Consider the following 27816-nt stretch of genomic DNA (forward strand, 5'->3'; position numbering starts at 1 on the left):
TTCTTCCTGTTTTTCCGAACAGTTCCAATAGCATTCGTATCATTTTTTAGTAAGGTCAGAAATAAATGTGGTGATGAATAAAAATTATCCATATACAACGTGTAACCTTTTTTTAAAATAGGCTGTGCCACTTCCATGACTACACTCTCAGTAGCAGGTATATCACTTCCCTGGATTTTATCCTTGCCAACATAAATTTTGAAACGAATACAATAACCTGATGTAGATTCGCAAAGTTTATAAAATTTTATGCCAAAACGAGCTCTTTTGGAGGCAATAAATTGAATAAAACTCAATCGACCTTTGAATTTCAGTGAATGACGTCTCTCAGACGTCAAATGTACCCAGGAGTTTAATTTTTGGTTTGACGTCTTAGACACGTCATCCGCTCCTAGGGGAAAAAAGTGAATGACGTGTCTCAGACGTCAAATGTACCCAAAGGGTTAACAGTCTCATCCAGGATCGAATGAAAGTCAATTGGGCACCATTTTGAAGACATCCCCACCATTTCATTTAAACGATTTCTTCAATGGTAACTATACTAATGTTATTTTTAAAACTCTAAGTTATAATTTTACGAAATCATAAATTTTCTTTCATTTTTATGAGTCACAGGTAACCCCTTAGAATTGAGCACACGACGCCATTTTGAGGACACCTCATCATTTCATTTACACTTCCATGGTAATTATTCCAATGTTATTTTCAAGATTCTAAACCATAATTCAGTGAAACCATAATTTTTTTCATCTTTATGAGCCATAGGTAACCTCTTAGAGTCTGCAAAATGCTCAGTTTGTGGAGGTCAACAGGTTCACTGTCTGATTTCTCAGTGGTGTATCCAATAGCACGGTGATATGACCCACATACGAGTCACGGACAGTGAGCATGTTAAGGTTCCTATCAGCGATCGAATAAAAGTCAACTGGGCGCCATTTCGAAGACACCCATTTCCTTTAAACTACTATGGTAACTATTTCACCTTTTTAAAAATTCTGAACTATAATTTAACGGAACCATAATTTCGTACATTTTTATGAGCCATAGGTAACCTCTTAGACTCTGCAAAATATTCAGTTTATGGAGGTCAACAGGTTCACTGTCCGGTTTCTCAGCAGTGTATCCAATAGCACGGTGATATGACCCACATACGAGTCACGGACAGTGAGCATGTTAAGGTTCCTATAAGCTATCGAATAAAAGTCAACTAGGCGCCATTTCGAAGACTTCTCTGGTAACTACTCCACCTTTTTAAAAATTCTAAACTATAATTTAACGTAACCATAATCTCGTACATTTTTGTCAGCCACAGGTAACCTCTTAGACCCTGGAAATGCTTAGTTTGCGGACGTTAGGATTCTTATCCACGATCGAATGAAAGACAAATTGGACACCATTTTGAAGATATAAATGATTTCTTTAATGATAACTATACCAATGTTATTTTCAAGATTCTAAATCATAATTTTTTTCATTTTTATGAGCCATAAGCAACCTCTTAGAGTCTGCAAAATATTCAGTTTATGGAGGTCAACAGGTTCACTGTCCGGTTTCTCAGCAGTGTATCCAATAGCACGGTGATGTGACCCACATACGAGTCATGGACAGTGAGTGTATTAAGGTTCCTATCAGCTATCGAATAAAAATTCAACTGGGCGCCATTTCGAAGACTTCTATGGTAACTACTCCACCTTTTTAAAAATTCTAAACTTTAATGTAACCATAATTTCGTACATTTTTGTCAGCCACAGGTAACCTCTTAGACCCTGGAAATGCTTAGTTTGCGGACGTTGGGATTCTTATCCACGGTCGAATAAAAGTCAATTGGCCGCGCGAGACCGTTTAGAAGTCGCTCCCGCCCGTTCCGTTTAGTTACTTCCTGCTTTATCTCTCGTGTCTTCGCGTAAACTTGCAGACACTTTACGTGTCGTGCAGAAAGACAAACTCGCACGGTGGAAAACTAGAAGTCGCGACGTCCGGGGGATTTACAGTCGAGAAATAGTGGGTTTTAACTCACCGTGTTTAATTTGTTAAAATGCATCCGTGGAACTTAAAAACCAGCTTCGATAACGAAGTCGTCCCAAATTTCTTTACCGAATCTTAACTGCGATCAAACATACCGCGTATCTTCGTAGTACACAGGTCCACGTAGAATCCGGAAACGGATTTTCTTCGACACAGAAATTACCCCCGGGGTAACGTAATTCATCCCGCCAGGGTAATTCGACGTTCGTTTGGAATTAATCGAGGAAGCAGAATTAATGCCTTCATCGACTCGGTTCGGCGCCACTTGCGAATCGAGACTACTATCGATGCTGCGAAACTACTCGGAATCGTTATCATTTCCTACGCGAATTCAATATCAAGTCCCATTGGACCGCGTATATTGGCAATTTGGCGGCTAATATTGAGTTAACAGCCGGTCTCTGAGCGAGAAGTTAATGCTTGAGTAGGCCCGATAATCTGCGGAGCATGTGGAGTAGAAATGGAAACGAGCCACACGGTCCTTTCCAACGCGATGCGGTAGAACCTCGATTATACAATGTGCTGGTCAATTTTAATATTTTTAATCGAACCTCACCTCCCCAGAAGCCAAAGACAACGCCATCTTTAAATTTTAAGAACACAGCAATAATTGCAACGCGATCTCCATTTTGTATTTTACAGTTTCGATAATATTTTACACTCGATTATACAAAGTGCTGGTCAATTTTAATATCTTTAATCGAGCCTCCCCCTCCACGAAAGCCAAAGGCTGCTTATCGACAACGCCATCTTTAAATTTTAAGAACACAGCAATAATTACAACGCGATCTTCATTTTGTATTTTACAGTTTCGATAATATTTTACACTCGATTGTACAAAGTGCTGGTCAATTTTAATATTTTTAATCGAGCCACCCCTCCTCAAAAGCCAAAGGTCATCTATCGACTACGCCATCTTTTAATTTTAAGAACACTCGAACAATAATTACAACGCGATCTTCATTTTGTATTTTACAGTTTCGATAATATTTTACACTCGATTATACAAAGTGGTCAATTTTAATATTTTTAATCGAGCCTCTCCCGTCCCCCTGGAAGCCAAAGGCCACCTATTGACTACGCCATTTTGAAATTTTAAGAACACTCGTGCAATAATTACAACGCGATCTCCATTTTGTATTTTACCGTTTCGATAATATTTTTAATCGAGCTTCCCCTCACCCCCTGGAAACCAAATGTCGCCTATTAACAACGCCATCTTTAAATTTTAAGAACACTCGAACAATAATTACAACGCGATCTCCATTTTGTATTTTACAGTTTCGATAATATTTTACACTCGATTGTACAAAGTGCTGGTCAATTTTAATATTTTTAATCGAGCCTCCCCCTCCACGAAAGCCAAAGGCTGCTTATCGACCACGCCATCTTTAAATTTTAAGAACACAGCAATAATTTCAACGCGATCTCCATTTTGTATTTTACAGTTTCGATAATATTTTACACTCGATTGTACAAAGTGCTGGTCAATTTTAATTTTTTTAATCGAGCCTCTCCTGTCCCCCTGGAAGCCAAAGGCCACCTATTGACTACGCCATTTTGAAATTTTAAGAACACTCGTGCAATAATTACAACGCGATCTCCATTTTGTATTTTACCGTTTCGATAATATTTTTAATCGAGCTTCCCCTCACCTCCTGGAAACCAAATGTCGCCTATTAACAACGCCATCTTTAAATTTTAAGAACACTCGAACAATAATTACAACGCGATCTCCATTTTGTATTTTACAGTTTCGATAATATTTTACACTCGATTGTACAAAGTGCTGGTCAATTTTAATATTTTTAATCGAGCCACCCCTCCTCAAAAGCCAAAGGTCATCTATCGACTACGCCATCTTTTAATTTTAACAACACTCGAACAATAATTACAACGCGATCTTCAATTTGTATTTTACAGTTTCGATAATAATTTTAATCGAGCTTCCCCTCACCCCCTGGAAACCAAATGTCGCCTATTAACAACGCCATCTTTAAATTTTAAGAACACTCGAACAATAATTACAACGCGATCTCCATTTTGTATTTTACAGTTTCGATAATATTTTACACTCGATTGTACAAAGTGCTGGTCAATTTTAATATTTTTAATCGAGCCACCCCTCCTCAAAAGCCAAAGGTCATCTATCGACTACGCCATCTTTTAATTTTAAGAACACTCGAACAATAATTACAACGCGATCTTCATTTTGTATTTTACAGTTTCGATAATATTTTACACTCGATTATACAAAGTGGTCAATTTTAATATTTTTAATCGAGCCTCTCCCGTCCCCCTGGAAGCCAAAGGCCACCTATTGACTACGCCATTTTGAAATTTTAAGAACACTCGAACAATAATTACAACGCGATCTCCATTTTGTATTTTACAGTTTCGATAATATTTTACACTCGATTATACAAAGTGGTCAATTTTAATATTTTTAATCGAGCCTCTCCCGTCCCCCTGGAAGCCAAAGGCCACCTATTGACTACGCCATTTTGAAATTTTAAGAACACTCGAACAATAATTACAACGCGATCTCCATTTTGTATTTTACAGTTTCGATAATATTTTACACTCGATTATACAAAGTGGTCAATTTTAATATTTTTAATCGAGTCTCCCCCTCCCCCTGGAAGCTAAAAGCCACCTATCGACAACGCCATCTCTAAATTTTAAGAACACTCGAACAATAATTACAACGCGATCTCCATTTTGTATTTTACAGTTTCGATAATAATTTTAATCGAGCTTCCCCTCACCCCCTGGAAACCAAATGTCGCCTATTAACAACGCCATCTTTAAATTTTATGAACACTCGAACACTAATTACAACGCGATCTCCATTTTGTATTTCACAGTTTCGATAATATTTTACACTCGACCGGAAAAGCGTTCCCTCAGTTCGGAATAATATATTTCTTAATTTAGCCCCCCGCAGCTAGCCTAGTTGGCGCGGGTCCAAGGGTTAAACGTACGTGCCTGAAAATTGATGAATCGACTTTCATTCTTCTCGTCTCGACTCGAAATCACTCGCAGCAATCACGGGAATGAAAATTTGATAGTTTCGTAACAAGCGGATTATTAATTTCCATCTAGGAATTCTAGAGCCAGCGCCATCTTGGCGTTCGCTATTTATTCGAATATTGGTCGCGGGGAGGCTGGAAATGTTCACCGCGCGGGCCTTAAATCTCATAAAAGTTTTCGCCCCGGGATCTAAAGCCGTAACTTTAAGGGGGAGAGAGTTTTAAGCGCGCCATTCTATAGAAACACTTTTTTAAAGAGTGTCCTTAGTCCAGTGAGGATCTATTTAGTTACACGCGGAAGGTGTGTATGTGCTTTTGAGGAACGAGTGGAGCTACGCGTTTCGTGAAAAACTCAGTCGAGAGTCGGGGGGCTATGAAAGAGTGTGGATACGTGAAAATTGACCCGTAAAGTGCACCGGCGAGATTCGCGGAATCAAAAAGAGATTTCTTATCCTCATTCTCTTCGCGTCATCCAGTTATCAAAACCAGACCACAACTTTCGTTTCATTTTCTTTTCTCATAAATAGACTACGGATGTTTATGCACTTGATATGCAAAAATATAAGAAATACGAATTATTATATTTAAGGGTTGAGACAACCATCTACAATTCTCCCATTTTATTAATTCTATTAATAAAAATATGAATTTGCATAAAGATCGGCAGTCTACTCATAAACAACGTATAAATTCCTCTCCTTGGAAGGCATAGTTAATAAAATTTTTAGATCCTCTCTCGAAGAACACTTTGAGGTTAGAAAAAACCTCGTTGATACTTTTCTCAATGAAATTGTTGTGAAGAAAACTTTCTCCACCATTAAGAATAAATTGCACATTCACGGTAGCCATGGTTTGTTAAATATTCAAACGATTAAAAAGTTTCGTGACACCTCGAGCCGCCATCTTGTATCCTTCTTTATTTCACGAAGTATCCGCGTCCTCGGGGGAGAAAATTAATTTTAATCTCCGCGTTAATGGGTCTTTTTTTTCTGACGATTTCGTTTAAAAAATTATACACGAGGTCGTCCGACCTCAAATATTCTCGAGGATCGAAAAGTGGAGTTGGAAAGTTTCGCCCGGGAACTTAAATATTACTTTCTTTGTGCTTCCCCGGGCCGTTTATTAAACGTCTTTATTACGAAAAACGCTCAGACACGGGTACATAATTTCGCGGGCAAACACAACGAAGGGATGTATAAATGCGTGGAAGTGCCATTATTAAACTCTAGCTAGAAGTTATCCTACAAAGGAGAGCTCGATCGCGAGGATACTCCGTTGCAATTACTTTATTCGTATCTTTTTCTTGGCTTAACGCGGAAGAAATTGACGGAGCAGGAATCTGAATGCTTAATTTCCTGGAAAAGTGCCTTTCCTGCGACTGATACGCAGACGCGGAATATCGTTATCTTTCGTCCAAGAAATTTACAATTTTTCAAATTCACAAGATCATCGATAACAATTAAAACAGGATAATCTTTTGAGTGTTCGATAAAGGTGGATATTTAAGGGTTAGGTGAACGCCGAGTGAACGATAAAATTATATGAAGGAGCTCTTTTGATATTTTAAAAGTGGCTCGAAGGAAAAAGTGTGCAAATTGGTTGTTACAAGAGGATAATGATCCCAAACAAGAGTCGCCAGACAATGGGGAGCAGAAAATGGCATTAAAGTATTGGATCCGTTATTCCCGGGAAGTCGCCAAACGCGAATCCAATCGAAAACGTGCGAAGAGGCTGAATATAAAACAATTAACTGGACGGGTGCAGTTAATATGCAGATCCCCGGTTCCGAGGACACGCGATTTAGTTAAACGAAAGCACTGTTTTCCAAACGTTCGCGTTGTAAGGCAATTTTCAACGAAAACTGCGACATTTTGTTGGAACTTTGCACCCTTGTCGATTTAATTATTCGGTTTATTACTCAGGAATTTTTGGAATATTTATTAAAGTTTTATTATTATCTAGAAATGTAATTTTAATCTATCGAGTCTCACTAGGGCGTACAGTGAAGTAAAAGGAAGGCCCAAGGTTCGATTCCCGATAACTACCCTAAGTTTTTTTCTCTTATTATAGATTTTGATTAATGGAATGCTAATTAACGTTTAAAATAAGTGGTATAAAAATAACAAAATTTGCAATTGAATTACTTTTAAAATGAAGAAAAATTTCTGTTACAAATAAAGATATTTTATTTAAGGGGGGAGTCTCATGTGAATGATGGAAAATTGAACCATTTTTCTTAATTTTTTTTTTTAAGGAAATGTTACATCTGACGTTATACGAAATGTTCTACAATCCACAATACTTGACATTTATCTCTCAAAATTTAACAGTAGATTCTTAAATATATATTCAAAAAATGAAGTAAAAAAAAAAAAATGATATTTTTGAGGTCTCACATGAGATGAATTTGACTATTTATATTTATCTATATTAGGAGAAAAACACTTATGTAATTTTGAAAAATTGAACTTTGGACCTTACAGGGTAGGAGTCTCTTTACTATCACACCCCATAGTGGTAATTCAGACTTAATAAATTAAAATTATATTTCTAGCTAATAATGAAATTTTAATCATTAATATTTAAAAAATTATCGAGTGTCTGTAATTTAAGTTTTAACAAAATTGATGGCTCGAAGGCCTTGCCCTTTCCTTCTATATGGAATCTGTGAAATTATTTTTACACTCGTACAGCGAGTAGTTATTAAACAATTTCAGCCACTCTCTCGCTGGGCTGGCATTAAACGCGAGGTCCACGGGTCTCTAATTGGTCTACAATGAGGTCATGAGTCTTTAGTTGAACCATTAACGGATTATGGATCTCCAGTTGGGACGCCATCGCGTCTTATTCGCATTTATCTTCATACCATCGGACCACAAACTAACCTTTACGACACGATTCGTCGCGACCGCGATATTATACATTTCGTAGGTCCATAAACTCGTATTTTGCACCACTTTTAAGAGGGGAAACCACCGCGATGCCTGAAAATAGAGGCAATTTTCAAGAATCTTTTGCCCGTAACTATGAAACTTCTGACAAATGTTTAACCAGTTAAGTGTGTGTGTGTTGACTATATCCGTCATACGTAAAATTTTGTTGTAATTTGATATTTAATTCATGAATTTTAATTCAAATTTTAATATGTTTGAAATGTTTGAAACAAACAAATAATAATTATAAATAATATAAAAAAAACCGGTTGAAATGTTTAAAACAAACAAATAATAATTATAAATAATTAATATAAAAAAAACCGCATATACTACGAATTAGTTTTCGTAAATGTATCATTGTCTTTTATCAGTCATCACAAAAGCAATTAGGGGTCCAAATATTCATTATGCATTGTACCATGCTTTGCTCAACACCATTCTCTGACAGCAAGTTAAAGTAAGAAATTGATTATTCATGTTTTTCTTTCCGTTCACGTGCAAAATATTTATGTTAATTTAAGTAAATAAATAAAAAAAATAAAAGTCATTTTATTAGAATCTAATTTCATAATACACAGTTGACTGGTTAATGTTAACGAAAGTACATTCCTTGGACTTTGTAGAAATTTCGTATAAAAATATTAATTATTCCAGATAGGGGTGAGAGGCCTCAAAAAATTTCTTAAAAACGAACTGAAGTGTAATTTTTCACCGTAAATTGTATGAAACCATGCAATTTTCTGAAACTACAATTTTTAATATAAAATTAAAAATTATATTTAATTATCATTTTCATTGGATATATGAAAATTTTTCTATTATTAAATAACTTTTTTTGATACCATAAAATGGCCATAAAATATCATTAATATTATTATACCATATAAAATACCATTTCATAAGAATTTTATTGTATATTATTTGAAGATATTATAAGACAGTAGCTTCAGTTACTCCAGCAGATGTCGCTGGTTGACCATGCAATTATCTCTATATGTACTAACATTTGCAAATTTCTTTCTTTAATACTTTATCATTTTTAAAACCCTCGAAGCATCGAAAAGAGATCTGAAAAATTCCAATTTTTCCAATTCATCATATGCAATGACGAGGGTTGGTGAGATTTGGAACGCCCTTGTATAATTATCTTCCATTCTTCGACAAGGTGTTCCGTATCGTGGTGTTTCCCATCGTTTCCCCGTGATCCGTGCAACGCGTAGGAAATCGAGCGCGTCGCTGCACTTACATAAAGGTATGATTCCACTGAGGCAACACTATGCGACTTGTAACATGTCACATGTTCGGTAACACTATGCTACCTGTAGCATGCTACTTGTCATTAACTGACGACATTGCTCGACATGTTCAATCTTGTCGATTCGACAAAACAATATCAAATAATCCCGCGTTTCTTTATTTCGGAAAGGAAACAAATGAATGTGTAGCAAATACACATGTCAAGTGTCTACAATAACGTCGATTTCATGTTGCATGCGTCGTAATCGCATGCGACATGTTGCCTTAATAAAATTGTATTTAGTCGCATCGCATGCTACATGTTGCCTCAGTGGAATCACGCCTTAAGAAAAGAAACTCACCGAGGACGAGAACGCGTGGCTCGGCGGCGGCGTAAGGGTGCATCAAGGGTAAGGTCGAGGGTAGCATCGTGTTCTGCATCGTTGGCTGCGAGTCTATAAGCCGTTCCTGGTTCTGGGGCCTCGGAGGACTACCGCTCCTGGGCACGTCGAAGGACGTGAGCGTGTGCGACCTCGCGAAGCTCACGTGTTTCGTTTTCGGGGCTTGCGACGAGGGCGGCGGGGGTGCAGGGGGCAGTACCGGCCGGGGACCCTCGAGTTTCGTCGATTCCTCATCCTCCGGAAGCCAGGTGTACCTTCGACGAAGAAAAAACTTTGAAAAACTCATCCCTTCCTCCACTTCCGGGTCAATCGAGTCGCGAGTAAGCACATCCGGGGGGGGGGTGGTTTAACCTAACTTCTGCTGGAACTTTGTTGCGTTTCAAAATTCGACGGATTTCGTGTTTATATTGGAGGAGAGGGGGCAGATTATTCATTTTTGCTAATTTATTCGGTTCATACGCGAGACACCGTTTATTGCGAATTTAAATGGAGGGGGCACTAACGGAGACCCTTCTTTGTGAATTTTTTACTCTTTCCGGATGCTAGTGGTGGCAGGGTTTTTCGAAATTTGCATAGTTGTTTGTACGTAGTTCGAGAAACTGTATTTTGTTGCAGGGAAATATTAATTTTATGGGAGGGATGTGTTTATTAGTGTGTTGTTGAATGCATAGTTCTTTGGATTTTAATGGAGGTTGTTGATTTTATATGTTGGAAGAATAAGGATTGTAGGTGATGTAAGCTGCTTTACTACTTTCTGTTGAAATGTAGAGAACAACTGAGTTAAAGTTTGTTTGGATTGGATGACGATGATTGTAGTTATAGGGAAATCACAAACATACAGAATTTTTATTTTATTAAGAATTGTAACCAATACAAGTAGCTTATACCTTCTGTAGAAATGCAAAGAACAACTCACAATCAGTAAAATGTTATTCGAATTAGATGGTAATACGATGGTAGTAGTTGTAGGGAAATCACAAACACACAGACTTTTTATTTAATTAAGTATAGTACCCAATACAAGTAGCTTAAACTTTCCGCCGTAATGTGAAGAACAACTGAGTAAAATTTTATTCGAATTGGACAACGATGGCAGTAGTTATAGAGGAATCACAAACACACAGACCTTTTGTTTTATTAAGAATTGTAACCAATATAAGTAGCTTATATTTTCCGTGGAAATGTGAAAAACAACTCAGTAAAATTACATTCGAATTGTACAACGATGGTAGTAGTTGTGGTGAAATCACAAAAACACAGAGATTTTGTATTTTATTAAGAATTGTATCCAATACAAGTAGCTTATACTTTCCGTCGAAATGCGAAGAACAACTCATTAAAATATTATTCAGATTAGATGGTAATACGATGGTAGTAGTTGTAGAGAAATCACAAACACACAGACTTTTTATTTAATTAAGTATAGTACCCAATACAAGTAGCTTAAACTTTCTGCCGTAATGTGAAGAACAACTGAGTAAAATTTTATTCGAATTGGACAACGATGGCAGTAGTTATAGAGGAATCACAAACACACAGACCTTTTGTTTTATTAAGAATTGTAACCAATATAAGTAGCTTATATTTTCCGTGGAAATGTGAAAAACAACTCAGTAAAATTACATTCGAATTGTACAACGATGGTAGTAGTTGTGGTGAAATCACAAAAACACAGAGATTTTGTATTTTATTAAGAATTGTATCCAATACAAGTAGCTTATACTTTCCGTCGAAATGCGAAGAACAACTCATTAAAATATTATTCAGATTAGATGGTAATACGATGGTAGTAGTTGTAGAGAAATCACAAACACACAGACTTTTTATTTAATTAAGTATAGTACCCAATACAAGTAGCTTAAACTTTCCGCCGTAATGTGAAGAACAACTGAGTAAAATTTCATTCGAATTGTACAACGATGGTAGTAGTTGTGGGTGAAATCACAAAAACACAGAGATTTTGTATTTTATTAAGAGTTGTATCCAATACAAGTAGCTTATACTTTCCGTCGAAATGCGAAGAACAACTCATTAAAATATTATTCAGATTAGATGGTAATACGATGGTAGTAGTTGTAGAGAAATCACAAACACACAGACTTTTTATTTAATTAAGTATAGTACCCAATACAAGTAGCTTAAACTTTCCGCCGTAATGTGAAGAACAACTGAGTAAAATTTTATTCGAATTGGACAACGATGGCAGTAGTTATAGAGGAATCACAAACACACAGACCTTTTGTTTTATTAAGAATTGTAACCAATATAAGTAGCTTATATTTTCCGTGGAAATATGAAGAACAACTGAGTAAAATTTCATTCGAATTGTACAACGATGGTAGTAGTTGTGGGTGAAATCACAAAAACACAGAGATTTTGTATTTTATTAAGAATTGTATCCAATACAAGTAGCTTATACTTTCCGTCGAAATACGAAGAACAACTGAGTAAAATTTTATTCGAATTGGACAACGATGGCAGTAGTTATAGAGGAATCACAAACACACAGACCTTTTATTTTATTAAGAATTGTAACCAATATAAGTAGCTTATATTTTCCGTCGAAATGCGAAGAACAACTCAGTTAAATATTATTTGAATTGGTCAATGATGACAGTAGTTATAGAAGGATCACAAACACACAGACTATTTATTTTATTAAGAATTGTAACCAATATAAGTAGCTTATACTTTCCGTCGAAATATGAACAACAACTCAGTACAATTTTAATTGCATTGAACAACGATAGTAATAGTTATGGTGTAATCACAAACACACAGAGATTTTGTATTTTATTAAGAATTGTACCCAAGAATAGCTTATAGTTTCCGTCGAAATATGAACAACAACTCAGTACAATTTTAATTGCATTGAACAACGATAGTAATAGTTATGGTGTAATCACAAACACACAGAGATTTTGTATTTTATTAAAAATTGCACCCAACAGTAGCTTATACTTTCCGTCAAAATATGAACAACAACTCAGTAAAATATAATTCGAATCGAACACCGACGACAGTAGTTATAGAGGAATCACAAACACACAGACTTCACTTCGTCCTAATAATCGATATTCGAGTTTCTCTGTGACTCGACCGTGCGAGCTAATTAGTGGACAAAAATTTATCTTCGTACGATGACACTCACTTTTTAATAACAAACGGGAGAAACGAGAGTGGGAGGGAGAGAGAGACGTTGGTACACACGATGGCTACATTCTCATTCCCATTGTTGTCGGCCACAAGCCGATCTCACGTGTGACAGGTATTATCTGGAGAAAAGTGGGTGACGGCGTGACGCGTTGCTTCTGCGACGCTGAAACAACGACCTAAATAAATTGCATTTAGATTTCAGCTCTGTCTTCGAGGATGCGTTATTATTCCATCTTTGCCGCCGTGATTCCCTTCCAATTTTAATAAAGCAAATCCTCTTTCTGCTTTTACGCGTTGGCAAAGTCTCCTTGCAGCTTATTATGACCGTTCCTCGTCCGCGAATAATGAAATTTTTTTTTTCGAAATAAAAATAAAAATATCGAAATACTTGGAACAAGGGAATTGTCCTCGTCCTTCACGATATTAATTTTAATTATATAGAATTTTTTTTTTTGCAATTGTGCTAGATTATTCTCTTTGATGCTGCGTGTAGTAGTACTGGCTGATATTTGTTTTCTATCCCGGCATCTTGGCACGCCTTTACCGCATTTACACCTGCAGTTCTCGCGTCGATGCGCCGATAACGTATAAATACATCAATTTACCCCGGGGAACATAATTTTTCATCGATCGTTTACACGCAACCTTGAAACTACGTCGTCATTAAAGCATTCTGAGCACTATTCTCGACGATCTATATAAATAAAATTGCATCTTTACAACATGTCCACAGTCCACTATTTTAACGAACTATAACACGACCTACCATCCATGGAAAATTTTATAACAAGCATCAAGATTAAATTTTAAAAATCTATAAAAATTTTCGGTACACAGAAGGGCTAAAAAAGAAGCAATTCGAAGGCGTAAATGGGGGGTACCAGGTAGCTAGGGACAAACTGAATCATTCAACGCGCCATCGAATGGAGTAATCTCTACTTCTTTTCGAGCTTTTCATGGAAAATTTTGAGAAAAGCGTCGAGATCAAATTTAAGAAATCTATACAAATTTTCGATACACAGAAGGGATAAAAAAGAAGCAATTCGAAGGCGTAAATGGGGGGTACCAGGTATCCAGGAACAAACTGAATCATTCAACGTGGCCATCGAACCTGTAATCTCCATTTCCTTTCGAGCTTTCCATGGAAAATTTTGAGACAAGCGTCGAGATTAAGTTTAAAAAGTCTAAATGGGGGGTACCAGGTAGCCCAGGGATAAATTTTTCGAGCTTTCCATGGAAACCCTCGAACAACGACGCATATAACAAACACATTACGAGCCACGTAAGCTCCCTCTTAAGATTTTATCGTGGCTGTGCGCTTTATGTCTCAGGTTAAGTGGTTAATTTTCCTTTCTGCCACTCGGGGATATTTATGTCGTCGAATCACAGCACCGTGAAAGAGCAGATATTTTCTGCGGGGGGGGGGCAGTAAATCTCTTTACACTCCATGAACGTTGTCGTCGTTATAGCGAGCACAGTAGTAAATGCACTGTACTACTGATGATTAACGCGTCATGAGACGGAGGATGCTCGTTTCAGCTCGCGCTACCAGATCGATGTAGAGCGAATTAAGCGAAAGAAGAAGATAATTGTTTTTAACACTTTGACCGCCACGTCAAACCCATATATAGCTGACAGGATTCACCATTGTGATACTAGAAAAATTGATTCTCAAATTAAGACGTCCAGGGAAATAAGTTTGAATAGAATTAAGGTTACGATAATAACTGCTGAAACAAATTTTAGGTTATGTAGCTTACAATGGTCTGAAATCAACGTTTCACTTTTGCAGAACGTGTTAAAGAAACTCCATTGCAAAATCTAAGCACAATTCTTATGGACGATTGTCGAGTCTGAAGCTCAGAATGAAATAGGAATTGTTCTTTTATTTCTTTTTGTGTTTATGGTATGATTGTTGTAAATTGTTAATTTGGTTTGTCCATACAGTAGCTTATTCCCGGATGATTTCTGTGGAAATACAACAACCACAAGCTATCGGAAATACTAAGTAATATCGCTGGCGACATGATAAAATATGAACGTCGCCAGTATTCGAGCGACGCGTCCCCTGTGAGTTCTACGTGTCACCCAGATATGGGTGACATGGTAGTCAACGTGTTAAGAGCAACCATTATTTCAGAGGCCAAAAATAAGGCCAACACCTGGGATTTACGAAAAATTCATTTCTCATTTTTTCGTCATTTTGTTTGACGACTTACGGAAAAGTTGTCTAATACTTTTGTGTAGGTACCTAGGAGCTCTAGTTCCCCTAAAAATTTCATTGAAATATATTCACTATTGTAGGAGTTATGGTCGTTTTAGAATTTGGACCATTTTTATGGGGGGTTTGTCACTTTACGGGGTTAAGGAACAACTTTTCGAATATTTTTAGAATTTCTATATATTCTTCATCAAGATACGCGTTGTTTGCCGTTTGAAACATTAAAATCCTCAAATCCGTTCAGAAGTTATGACATTTTAAACATTCGCCTGAAATTTAAGGGGAATTGGTCAGACATTAGTCAGACGTATTTTCGGTAAAGAATTTTTTTCTCGAAAGTGCGTAGGATTTCGGGGGTGTGTGTATTCACCAAAAATGATTGTAATCCATCCCCATAACTAAAAATAATTTGTTTAGAACAATCTGACATTTTTTAATTTTGTCGAAATATTTCGGTTCCTACTCGAATTTTTTTCTCGAAAGTGGGTAGGATTTCGAGGATATGTCTATTCACTAAAAATGCTTATATTTGACCCAAGTAGCTAAATATAATTTTTTTTAAACGATTAGAAACATTTCAATTTCGTCGAAACATTTGTCCATCTAGTCGAATTTTTTTCTCGGAACTGTGTAGGATTTCGGGGGTATGTCTATTCATAAAAAATGATTGTAATTGACCATAGTAGCTAAATATAATTTTTTTAGTATGATTGGAAATTTTTTAATTTCGTCCAAAAATTTCACACCTTCTCGAATTTTTTTTTTGAAAGTGGGTAGAATTTCGGGGGTATGTGTATTCACCAAAAATGCTTGTAATTGACCCCTGTAACTAAATATAATTTTTTTAGTATGATTTGAAATTTCTTAATTTCGTCCAAAAATTAAGGCACCTACGCCCTGTCGATTTGTCTTAGAAATTCGTTTTTGATTTTTAGTAATTTTATTTGATGCACTACGCAAAACTTGTCTAATACTTTTGTGTAGGTACCTAGGAGCTCTAGTTCTCCTCAAAATTTCATTTAAATATATTCACTATTGTAGGAGTTATGGTCATTTGAAAATTGGTCCATTTTTAAGGGGGGTTTTTTCACTTTACGGTGTCAAGGAGCAACTTTTCGAATATTTTTAGAATTTCTACATATTCTTCACCAAAATACGCGTTGTTTGCCGTTTGAAACATTAAAATCCTTCAATCCGTTCAGAAGTTATGGCATTTTAAAGATTCGCATGAAATTTAAGGGGAATTGGTCAGACATTGGTCAAACATTGTATTTTCAGTAAAGAATTTTTTTCTCGAAAATGCGTAGGATTTCGGGGGTTCGTGTAATGACCAAAAATAATTGTAATTGTCCCCTGCAACCAAAAATAATTTTTCCAGAACGATTTGAAATTTTTTTTCCCGTCAAAAAATTTCACACCTTCTCGAATTTTTTTCTAGAAAGTGAGTAGGATTTCGGGGGTATGTGTATTCACCAAAAATGATTGTAATCCACCTCCACAATTAAAAATAATTTTTTGAGAATGATTTGAAATTTTTTAATCACTTTTTAACGAAGCCTCGATCAAGAAATTGATATTCTCGATTTTCGTCTTATTTCAGCTTCTAAAGTCTCCCATTAAAATTTTTCCCAGGGGCATCCAAACACCCTGTATACGCTCCTCGATCATCCAATATCCCAGCGTCGAGAACCTGCTAGAATTATTGCATTCAGAGATTTGAAGGCAACTTTCTACAAAGCTATCAATTCACATTAATAAAAATGGGGAATCTAATAGTACAACAACACCCCCAGTGGATAAGAAATCGAAATTACATCTGTTAGGATGTCGATCGCGTTTGGAAAATGAAAATAGCAAATGCCGGTTTCAGGGGCTTTTCCCTTTTCCTCGTCGACTGGTAGGAATCAAGTTTCCCTGGGATGGTTAGGGGGATTCCATAAATAAAATTAGAGCTTACCTCTTCGGATCGGAGACGGTGCAGAAGGATCTGGGTCGTCGCCGGAAGTAGGAACTCTCGATCCAGTCGGCCTCGTCCTCGAAGTCGTAACGGTACAAGCCCCTCGGATAGCTCGGGTGAGGCTGACGGTACATGATCTGCAGGGGTCGTCGGGGATAGGGGGCGTCGCAGAGGTTCTCGTCGCTGGGCACGCTTCTTACGCAAGCGGATAGTATCGAGGTACGCGCGTTGCTGCAAGGGGACGGGCCGCGGGTCGACAGGCAACCGAAGAACCCGCCCTCGGATTTCTCGACAGCGTCCAATTGCCGGCTGGTTATGCAATACTGCTCTTTGATGTCCTCGCGGGAGTAGAGCGGGGTCGCACGGCGATCCCAGTCGATGCTAATGTTGCCGCCGGATGCGCCGAAACCGCCATGGAGATCCACCTGGGTTGAGACGTCCACCTGTCATGCACACAAGGTTTAGTTTAATTAGTGGAAAATCGATGGAGGACGCGTCGCTGTTTGATTGATAGCGGCCCGCGTAAAACTAATTTCGTGGCGCGCGGACGAGGGAGTCAAGTTTTGTTTCGAATCTGTGTCTCCAGGGGCACGAATATTATATTATATATTGTGTTAAATCAATTTTTCTCGTCTCTCAGGGGAGCTAACATTTTTTATAATAAAATATGGGAATCTTTTTTTATAATAAAATATGGGAATCTTTTTTTATATATAAGAGGTAATCTTGCTACTTGGAATTTTGGAAATTGGGAAAATAGGTTTCTCTAATGGGTAGCTATTTTTTTTTTTTTGGATCAGGTATTCTTGATACTTGGAATTTCGAAAATTAGTAAAATTGATTATTTCACTAGTCAGTTACTTTTTTTTTATGTGAAATTTGGTATTCTTTTGCTACTTGGAATTTCAGAAATTTAGTAAAATAGGTTTCTCCAATAACCAGCTAATTTTTATTATATCAAATTTGGTATTCTTGCTACTTGGAATTTCAGAAATTAGTAAAATAAATTATTCCACAGGGCCAGTTATTTTTTTATATAAAATTTGGTATTCTTTTGCTACCTGAAATTTCGAAATTTAGTAAAAAGAATTATTCCACAAGTCAGTTATTTTTTTTATATAAAACTTGATATTCTTTTGCTACTTGGAATATCGAAATTTAGTAAAATATATTATTTCACAGGACAGTTATTTTTTTATATCAAATTTTAATATTCTTTTGCTACTTGGATTGTCAGAAATTAGTAAAATAGGTTTCTCCAATAACCAGCTATTTTTTTTTTATATCAAATTTAATACTCTTGCTACTTGGAATTTCGAAATTTAGTAAAATAGATTATTTCATAAGCCAGTTATTTTTTTATATAAAACTTGGTATTCTTTTGCTACTTGGAATTTTGAAAAATCAGTAAAATAGATTTTTCCAATAACCCACTATATTTTTTTATATCAAATTTGCTACTCTTGCTACTTGGAATTTCGAAAATTAGTAAAATAGATTATTCCACAAGCCAGTTATTTTTTTATATAAAATTTGGTATTCTTTTGCTACTTGGAATTTCGAAATTTAGTAAAATAGATTATTCCACAAGCCAGTTATTTTTTTATGTCAAATTTGGTCGTCTCTTGCTACTTGGAATTTCGAAAATTAGTATTATAGATTATCCCACAAGCCAGTTATTTTTTTTATATAAAACTTGGTATTCTTTTGCTATTTGGAATTTCGAAAATCAGTAAAATATATTTCTCGAATAACCAGCTATTATTTTTATATTAAATTTGGTGCTCTTCCTACTTGGAATTTCGAAAATTAGTAAAATAGATTGTTCCATATTGAATTCGATTGTAGATCGAGAGCGTCGCGTAGTCGATCGGTGAGGGCGCCACCATAATGCAAGCGGATGCGCCATCTTGATTAGTCAGTACGTCTCGCGACACGCGAGAGAGGAGATGTATCGAAATACAGTTTTCTTATAAAAGGTTATCTCCTGCCACGTACATCATCAACACTCCACAAATGAGTTATTTTTTTATATAAAATTTGGTATTCTTTTGCTACTTGGAATTTCGAAAATTAGTAAAATAGATTTTTCCAATAGTTAGCTATTTTTTTATATAAAATTTGCTCATTTTGCTATTTGGAGTGTTGAAATTTGCTCTGTTTGCTATTTGGAGTGTTGAAATTCGCTCAGTTTACTATGTGTTGAAATTTGCTCATTTTGCTATTTGGAGTGTTGAAAATTAGTAAAATATGTTTCTCCATTAGCCAGCTATTACTCATTTCTTTGCCATTAAAGGTGGCCTTGAATCTCAAGGTCACGTTGACCAACAGTATTTAATTTGCAACTCGATGTTTTTCAAGCTTTTTTCGTTTGTTCATCGCAATGTTCCCGTACATTATTAACCCCTTCCAGTACTTTAACCCTTTGCGGTCCTATGTCGAGTGTGACTCGACATCGCGTTTCGTTCTGCCGCGTCCTATGTCGAGTTTGACTCGACATCGCTTTTCGTTCTGCCGCGTCCTATGTCGAGTGTGGCTCGACATCGCTCTGTGTTCTGCGGCGTCCTGTATCAAGTTTCACCCGACTATATCTCAATTTTAAACTAAACGAGATAAGATAAGAGCTACAGTGTAGTAATTCTGAAATAAACCATGCATCTTGAACTTAAGGGCTTAATTTTAGTCTTTTCAAACCCACCGTGGCGTACAGTTCAATTTTATTTTATATATCTACTAATTCATAAGTACGTTTCGTTAGTAAGGTCATAAATGTTTTCCAAAGTAAACGCTACCAAGCGGATAAGCGATTGGTGAAATCTGTGCGGACCGGTTGGTACGCACTTGCGAATCCAGCGCGGACCTGCTGGAACGAAACGGTGAAGAGCTCTCGGTCCGCAAAGGGTTAACCTCTTAGCTTACAATGGCGTCTCAGAGACGTGATAAGTCTTCCGGGGCCAAACATGAATAAGACGTTTCAGATATGTGATAAGTCTTCCAGGGCCAAACCTTGGTGTTTGGCACTTACAGTTGGAAATTAAATCGTAAGGCAAGGGTTTAACGAGTTTGATTTGTAATGAAGATTTTGGCCCAAAGCGGAATATCACGAGTCTAACACAGACTCGCGAACAGAAGGTTGTCCCAAAGGTAAGCATGACGAACCAAACTCGAGGACAGCAAATCACGATCATGATTGAGTATTAGTTCCTATCGATACGTTGCAATAGTCACAATTCTTATAATCTTCGTTACAAAGCAATCTAGCATCAATCTGGTCTGTTTACCACGCGTTTACACCTACCATTTGGGCCCAGATTTCGTCCAGCTAAATGGTCATGGAAGGAGCTAACAACTCCCAGTTCAATTTTGAAAACTAATACATCACTCCTGACGTGCCAGGTAAACTAATTTAATTTATAACAATTCCTGATCGCGGACGAAGGAGATATCGGATTATCGATGTCATCGAGCCACATCGAGTGGAAGTTCTCGCGAGGAAAGTTCGCTGAGCGACACGTGTCGATTCCGATTAAATTTTCGATAGGAAGAACTCCCTTTTCCCGGCGATTACAATCCCAAAGTTTCCACCGTAAACAGAAGGAATTGCGATCGTTGACAAAAATATCTGCCCGTCGGGGCTGTGTTTAATCACGGAACGACAATGCCGAGCGTTGTCGCGACGCCATGTGCACGGTTACAAGTTAAAAAATTTCCGAGTACCTTTTATGCCACTCGACATCGCCGCGAATCGCGCGTACGGGACACATTACTGTGTCAAGTGTGAAACACTCAACCCAGCTACGCATTACAATGTTACTCAGACTTATAAGGAAGGAAACTATTGTACCATTCAAAATGGCGAAAACATATTTTCACGTTACAAACACCGGGGAACAAAAATTTTATAATTTTAAAGCGTGTCAAAATAAAACAGTTTATCTTCGATTATTTCTCGATCGTCGAGAGTTATTTCAACAGAATTTAACTGTTAAATATTGAAAATAATGTAACATTCAAAATGGCGGAAACCTATTTTTAGGTTACCACCATTGGGGACTAAAAATTTTATCTATTTCGTACTGTTTTCTTTTTCCAAAATTCCATTTCAATCGTTGACGATCAAACTAATCAAAAACACGTTTAGAAACTGTCTTTTCACATTTTTAAAACGACTCAAAGCGTGTAAAAATAAGAGTTTGAATATTTTCGATTATTTCTCGATCGTCGAGAGTTATTTCAACAAAATTAAACCGTTAAATATTGAAAATAATTTAAACGAAGTGGTTAAACATCATTTCCTCGCCCAAATGAAAACGTCGCGAGCAGAAAACGTGCAAACGGTTGCCTCAAACTTTTCAGAGTCTGGCGCGAATATTTTCTTTCAATTAACCGGGGGCGACGAGAAGGTCAACGCCTTCCGAAAATATTACGTTTCTAAACGCGCGCTTGCAACGAAGAGGGAATTCCAACGCAACGGAAAGAAAATAAGAAATGAACCGTGAAAAATGAATTTCAATCGTGATATCAATTTTGGAGATAAACACGGCTAAACGGGTTAATTGATACGTTTATAAAACTATTGTTTCATAGAAATAGCTTCAAAGGAAAAAAAGAAATTTCAAAGCGTTCGTTTTTGGCAATTTTTTCTAGTACGTCGGCGAAAAAACAACATTTCGAGGGAAAAGTACCAGCGATACGCGAGCACCACGAATTCCAATCGCTCGAAACGTCTCTTTTTTTTGGGCTTTTTTCCTGGGAAATTTATATTCCGCGGTTTCGATGAAATTTATAACTCCGTTGGCTCGAGCGTTTCGTAACTACGCGCGTAACGATTCATCTGTTAATACCTGTCAATTCGTAATTGCTCGGGGGGGGGGAAAAAAGGAGGCAAACATTCTTTTATCTTCTATTAACGCTCGTTCCGGTTCGGGTTACCGAAATCGTCCAAATACATCGATACGCGCACGTCCAATGGGAAATTGCGAATCTGCTTCGAATTATTGATATACGGGGACTCGAAAAAACCAGGGAAAATCGTTGCTGAATTTTTCCTGTTATTATTCTTGCATGTTTCAAATTTTCACTCACAACGGTCGAAATTTCTGACGAAAAACAAATTGAATTTTCTCTTTTATAAATATACGCCGTGAATGCAACGGAGAAATCGTAAAAAAAAAAAAAAGAATCAAATCCATCGGATGAAATTTTACACTTTCGAAAAGCTTAGTTTTAAAGGGTCCTTTGATTTGCAAAAATGGGAACTCGATTTTTTAAATCTGATGAAAAATTATTAAAAAAAATATCGAATTCCCCGGATGAAATTTTACACTTTCGAAAAGCTCAGTTTTAAAGTGTTCTTTGATTTGCAAAAATGAGATTTCGATTTGTTAAACGTCACGAAAAATTATTAAAAAAAATTTCTCCGGATCAAATTTTGAAAAGCTCAGTTTTAAAGTGTATTTTTGATTTGCAGAAACGAGAACTCGATTTTTTAAACCTGATGAAAAATTATTAAAAAAAACAAATCAAATCCCCCGAATAAAATTTTAAGAAGCTCAGGTTTAAAGTGTATTTTTAATTTGCAGAAACGAGAACTCGATTTTTGAAACCTGTCGAAGGACAGAATCTTCTAGTACAGAATTTAGAAACCTTAAGTAAAAATGTAAAATAATTTTTTGAGAGATTGCTACTAGCTTTCGATATTATTGCAATGGATACAAAGGGCCAAGAATGCGTTTGGTGCCTTCTGGCGCATCGATCCGCTCCACGCGTCAATCCGTTCGCGCTAGTCTGTCACGAGTAGAATATTTAGATTATTAGGAAACCGATTCGGAGACCGCTCTCTGTTCGCATCTATTCCTGTCCGGTTAATCGAGTTATGAAATCGACGTGTTACGAGAAAGTTAATCGACTTTGATGGTATCGATGTCCGAAATGGAACAATTATTTGAAGCGAGGGAAGCGCTATTTTTGTCCGCGCGATTCTCTCTCGTTAGATAACCCGACGTATCTACTTCGCTGAAGCGTCGTATCGCAGCTTGCGATGATACAACTAAATTACTAATGATAGGCTCGGGGACACATCGAATTATCTCGAATTGCGCGACACGATGCAAGGCAATCCAGAGCTCCAACGCTAGACAGCGACTTTCCAAGAGGAAAACACTAGCAACGTGCAAATCTTAACTCATTTTCAATAATTTTTCAATCCCCAAATACCTATTTTTCTAATCATAGTTAGCTAGATACTAGAAATTATGAAAAAAGTTCTGAGCTTGCTTATGAACGCTGTAATATTATTGCTAGTTTCAACTCATTTTCAATAATTTTGCAATCCCCAAATACCAATTTTTCTAATCATAGTTAGCTAGATACTAGAAATTATGAAAAAAGTTCTAATCTTACTTGTGGACGCTGTAATATTATTGCTAATCTCAACTCATTTTCAATAATTTTGCAATCCCCAAATACCAATTTTTCTAATCATAGTTAGCTAGATACTAGGAATTATGAAAAAAATTCTGAGCTTGCTTGTGAACGCTGTAATATTAGATAGTTGGTCGAGCGCTTGCGAGAAAGTCAGAAGCGTATCCCTCTAGCGGCGAGTACGGGAAATATCGCTATAATCAGCTTAATATCTTCTTATCTTGTAAACTCTGCATCAGAAAATACTGATTCACACATAGTTCGAAATTCTACTGTCATGGCTGTTTCCAAATTTGATTTTCTCCCCTAAATAGTCTCGAAGAGAAGACAGTAAAATAATAAATAACACAAGACAGTGAATTAGTTATACACTGATGCACTCGAGCAACTTTCTAATTTTCCCACTCAATTTACACGATTTGATTTTGTTTTTCAAAGTTTTACTAATAATATATGCTAAATATATTATTTACTCTTTGAATATTCAAATTTATCGTATAATTACCTCGTAAAATACTCCACTACACCGGGAGTGGTTACAACGGGAAGTTGGCTAAAAATTCGAGCGAACTGTTAATTATAATGTAGCGAAACTTCCAGCTGTTTATTGCTACGGAACTTTTTCTAGCGTCATTAAAGCACCCGCATCGCCAAATCCTAATTTCATGCTCCGGAACACCGTGCTCTAAACTTTGTTCCGTCCCGTCGTAACGCCTACTCGGAACTCCTTCGAAAACCCAAACGACACGCATAACAGTGTCATTGAAACTCTAATGCACCAGGAATACATTTCTATATCGATATTCAACCGCTGTGCTCGTTTCCAGACCAACGTTGGCTGATGCATCTTTTCCAATCACCGTTCCGTTTCAAGTCGGTGTTTCCAATATGGCCGCGATAATTCCAACGATGACTCCGCGAAAGGTTCCCCAAATTCTACACTTTTCGACTAAACAAGAGATACTTGGATATAAAATTTGCGGAGACGAATTTTGTAGAATCATAGTTCGCGTTAAATAGTTTCTTGAACTAATTCGAGAATTAATCATGCACCACGTAGAAAACAAATAAATGGGTAAGAAGCAGGCAAGAAAAAGTTGTACGTAATTGTTTTCCATAATTAAGAAGAGTGGGCAGTCGAAAATAAAGCCTTGGAAATTCCAAGGAGACGAATGATGAAAGTCCTGACTTCTCTTTTCACAGAATATTTATTTGTGTCTGAAAAAATAAGGTTATGTTTCTGGTTGCGTGTGGAAATATGTATGTTATAAATGGCGCTGCCTGCAATTTATTAGAGAGCCATTTTTAAAGAAATCTCGTTCGTTTTGCAGCGAGCCGTGCTTTAAAAATAAGGATATCGAAGTTCCTTTATTTAGATATCGAAGACGGGTATTTTAGAATCGTTTAATTTGGGATTCAACCCCTGGGGAAAGGAATTAGAACGAAATTACTAAAATTGATCAGTCTTGTTTCTCGATGATAATAGGAATTCTTCAGAGTTTTGATAATAGAAGAAGAAAATGGCGGAGAACTTGGGCTTGTTATTTAGTGGACATGTACCTAGCAATCTCTGCTTTTTTAAATGGTTTTTCTTTTTTCGATTTCTCTTTTTACGACCTCCATTGGCAGGTTTTTCAAAGATTGAAAAATTCCAAGTCATTTAATAAGTTAAACTCCCCAGTCTCAATTTCAGTCACCATAGTATTGAAATATTGTTATATTTAGTCTTTTTAAAAACTTTAACATTACATGAAAAATGATTTTGATAGAATTTTTAACCTCTAAGATAGTTTGAGTTATTATACCAAGAATTTAGATCGAAAATGCACAAAAGTCAAGAGAGCAGTCGTTTAATAAGTTAATTAACGGTTTATGAAGGGAATCCGAGTCTCGGTTTACTCTTTTCCGTGAAACGTCCGAGCAGAAATCGCCAAACAGAAAATGGCGGTGCTAGGTACGCCAAGGGGAAAAGGTTTCACTCGGCGATAAAATGGGTTTTCTCCATCGTTGTCGATATCCGCTCGCGAACGATCGAAGAAAATTCGCCACGGTACGAATGTCTCGAAAGTCTCTTTGTTCAAATATCATAAAGGTTCCATTATTGTGGAATGGTTCGAAGTTGGTTACATTTACAGTGGTACGTGTACGCGTTCGTGCATGGACACACGCGTACCCGTATATCGAATTCCCATCAATCGGGCAATAGTGGAACTTTTATGACATCGGATCAAGGAAAGGGCCTATATCTATCAAATATTCACGCGTCGTGGATCGTCGAGCGCGTTAGTGAATTTTAAGGGAAATCGAGACGAAAGGGTGGGCTGGGAAATTACGAAAAGGGATCGAATACTGTCGAGATAGAGGAATTTACGGACAAAGGACCGTATCGAAAGCGACACCTGTATCCGAATTTGGGAATAAAAGAACGCGAGGAAACGTACGGGGCTCCAAAAAGGGGAACAGAAACGTATTTTTTAGAATTATTCAACGATAGGTGCAAGTTTAGACTTAAAAAATTTGGGGAAATCAAGAGAAAAATTTGTTAAATATTCTCGTCGACGTTTTAATTTGATAAATTATTTTTTAATATGTGAGCAATTTCTGGGACAATTTAAGAATTCTAAACACATCCCCATTGTTGAGCTACGAGTATTAAGATTTATATTTGCATCGTTTTATGTAAAAGGCGCTGTTTTTGAAAAATATTCGACAATTGGATGAACGCGATTGCAAGGTTTGATTTAAGAAATTGGGGGAATTATTGTTTAATATGTGAGCAATTTCTGGAACAATTTAAAAATTCTAAACACATCCCCATTGTTGAGCTACGAGTATTAAGATTTATATTTGCATCGTTTTATGTAAAACTCGCTGTTTTTGAAAAATATTCGACAATTGGATGAACGCGTTTGCAAGGTTTGATTTAAGAAATTGGGGGAATTATTGTTTAATATGTGAGCAATTTCTGGGATAATTTAAAAATTCTAAACACATCCCCATTGTTGAGCTACGCGTATTAAGATTAATATTTGCATCGTTTTATGCGAAAACACTGGTTTTTTTTTAAATTTTCGACGATTGGGCTAATGTAAAAGGTTACAAGGTTTAACTTAAAAAATTAGGGGAATTATTGTTTAATATATGGAAAATTTCTGGGACAATTTGAAAATTCTAAACACATCCCCATTGTTGAGCTACGAATATTAAGATTTTCATTGCGTCGTTTTATGTGAAAGCTCTGTTTTTTAAAAATATTTGACGATGGTTGCAAAATTCGACTTAAAAAATTAGGGGAAATCAAGATAAAAATTTCTTAAATATTCTCGTCGACGATTTAACCTGCTGAATTATTTTTTAATATGTGAGCAATTTCTGGGACAATTTAAGAATTCTAAACACATCCTCATTGTTGAGCTACGAGTATTAAAATTTATATTTGCATCGTTTTATGTAAAACTCGCTGTTTTTGAAAAATATTCGACAATTGGATGAACGCGTTTGCAAGGTTTGATTTAAGAAATTAGGGGAATTATTGTTTAATATGTGAGCAATTTCTGGGATAATTTAAAAATTCTAAACACATCCCCATTGTTGAGCTACGAGTATTAAGATTTATATTTGCACCGTTTTATGTAAAAGGCGCTGTTTTTGAAAAATATTCGACAATTGGATGAACGCGATTGCAAGGTTTGATTTAAGAAATTGGGGGAATTATTGTTTAATATATGAGCAATTTCTGGGACAATTTAGAAATTCTAAACACATTCTCATTGTTGAGCTACGAGTATTGAAATTTATGTGATTGGATGAACGAGGTTGGAAGGTTCGACTTAAAAAATTAGGGAAATTATTATCTAATATATGAGCAATTTCTGGAACAATTTAAAAATTCTAAACACATCCCTATTATTGACCCACGACCATCAAGATTAATATTTTGCATTTCATATGAAACGCGCAGTAGAAATATAAATTTCAGTTGCATTCGTTCGTTATGGTACGTGCATACCTGACATTTCCATTTCGCAAATGACACTGGAAACCGATAATTGATTGTTAGTGATTAATTAAGACCTTCTGCGTTACTGGATAGGGCCAGGGGTTCGTTAGGCTCGTTGCAATTACACCGAAGTCTCCTCTCGCGGGGCGGTGTTGTTTTTTCTTTTTTTTCGACACCGTGAAAATTGAACATTATGGGCGGGCGGTATCGGATAAAATAATGACGCGGTATTCCGGTCAAACGGCCAGGCGATAACGATTCGAGACACTTTCGTAGAAACTGCCGCGGAACGGAGTCTCCTTTAAATGTATGAAATATTAATAGATCCGCCGATATTCGCTGATAACGCCCGTGAATGGAACCCGAACGCGATCACTACAAGATATTAAGGGATTATCGGTTATATTAAAGCGAAATGCCGCGGCATTT

At 36.6% G+C, this 27816-nt stretch overlaps 1 protein-coding gene across 5 annotated transcripts in view; it reads right to left on the bottom strand.

Annotated features, from left to right (window-relative positions):
* Window positions 1–27816, bottom strand: part of LOC122404938 — a 128274-nt gene that overhangs the window by 82551 nt on the left and 17907 nt on the right. For all 5 annotated transcript variants that reach the window (XM_043409345.1, XM_043409343.1, XM_043409342.1 and 2 more), the window contains exons 2-3: window positions 16965–17407; window positions 9592–9884 (exon numbers count right to left, since the gene is read on the bottom strand). In XM_043409345.1, coding sequence (XP_043265280.1) covers window positions 9592–9884; window positions 16965–17407 — 736 coding nt within the window. The remainder of the gene's footprint in view (window positions 1–9591; window positions 9885–16964; window positions 17408–27816) is intronic.

The sequence above is a fragment of the Colletes gigas genome, unplaced genomic scaffold, assembly GCF_013123115.1.
Source record: "Colletes gigas isolate AHSC1104 unplaced genomic scaffold, ASM1312311v1 Colletes_gigas_Sc00003, whole genome shotgun sequence".
Classification (NCBI taxonomy): domain Eukaryota; kingdom Metazoa; phylum Arthropoda; class Insecta; order Hymenoptera; family Colletidae; genus Colletes; species Colletes gigas.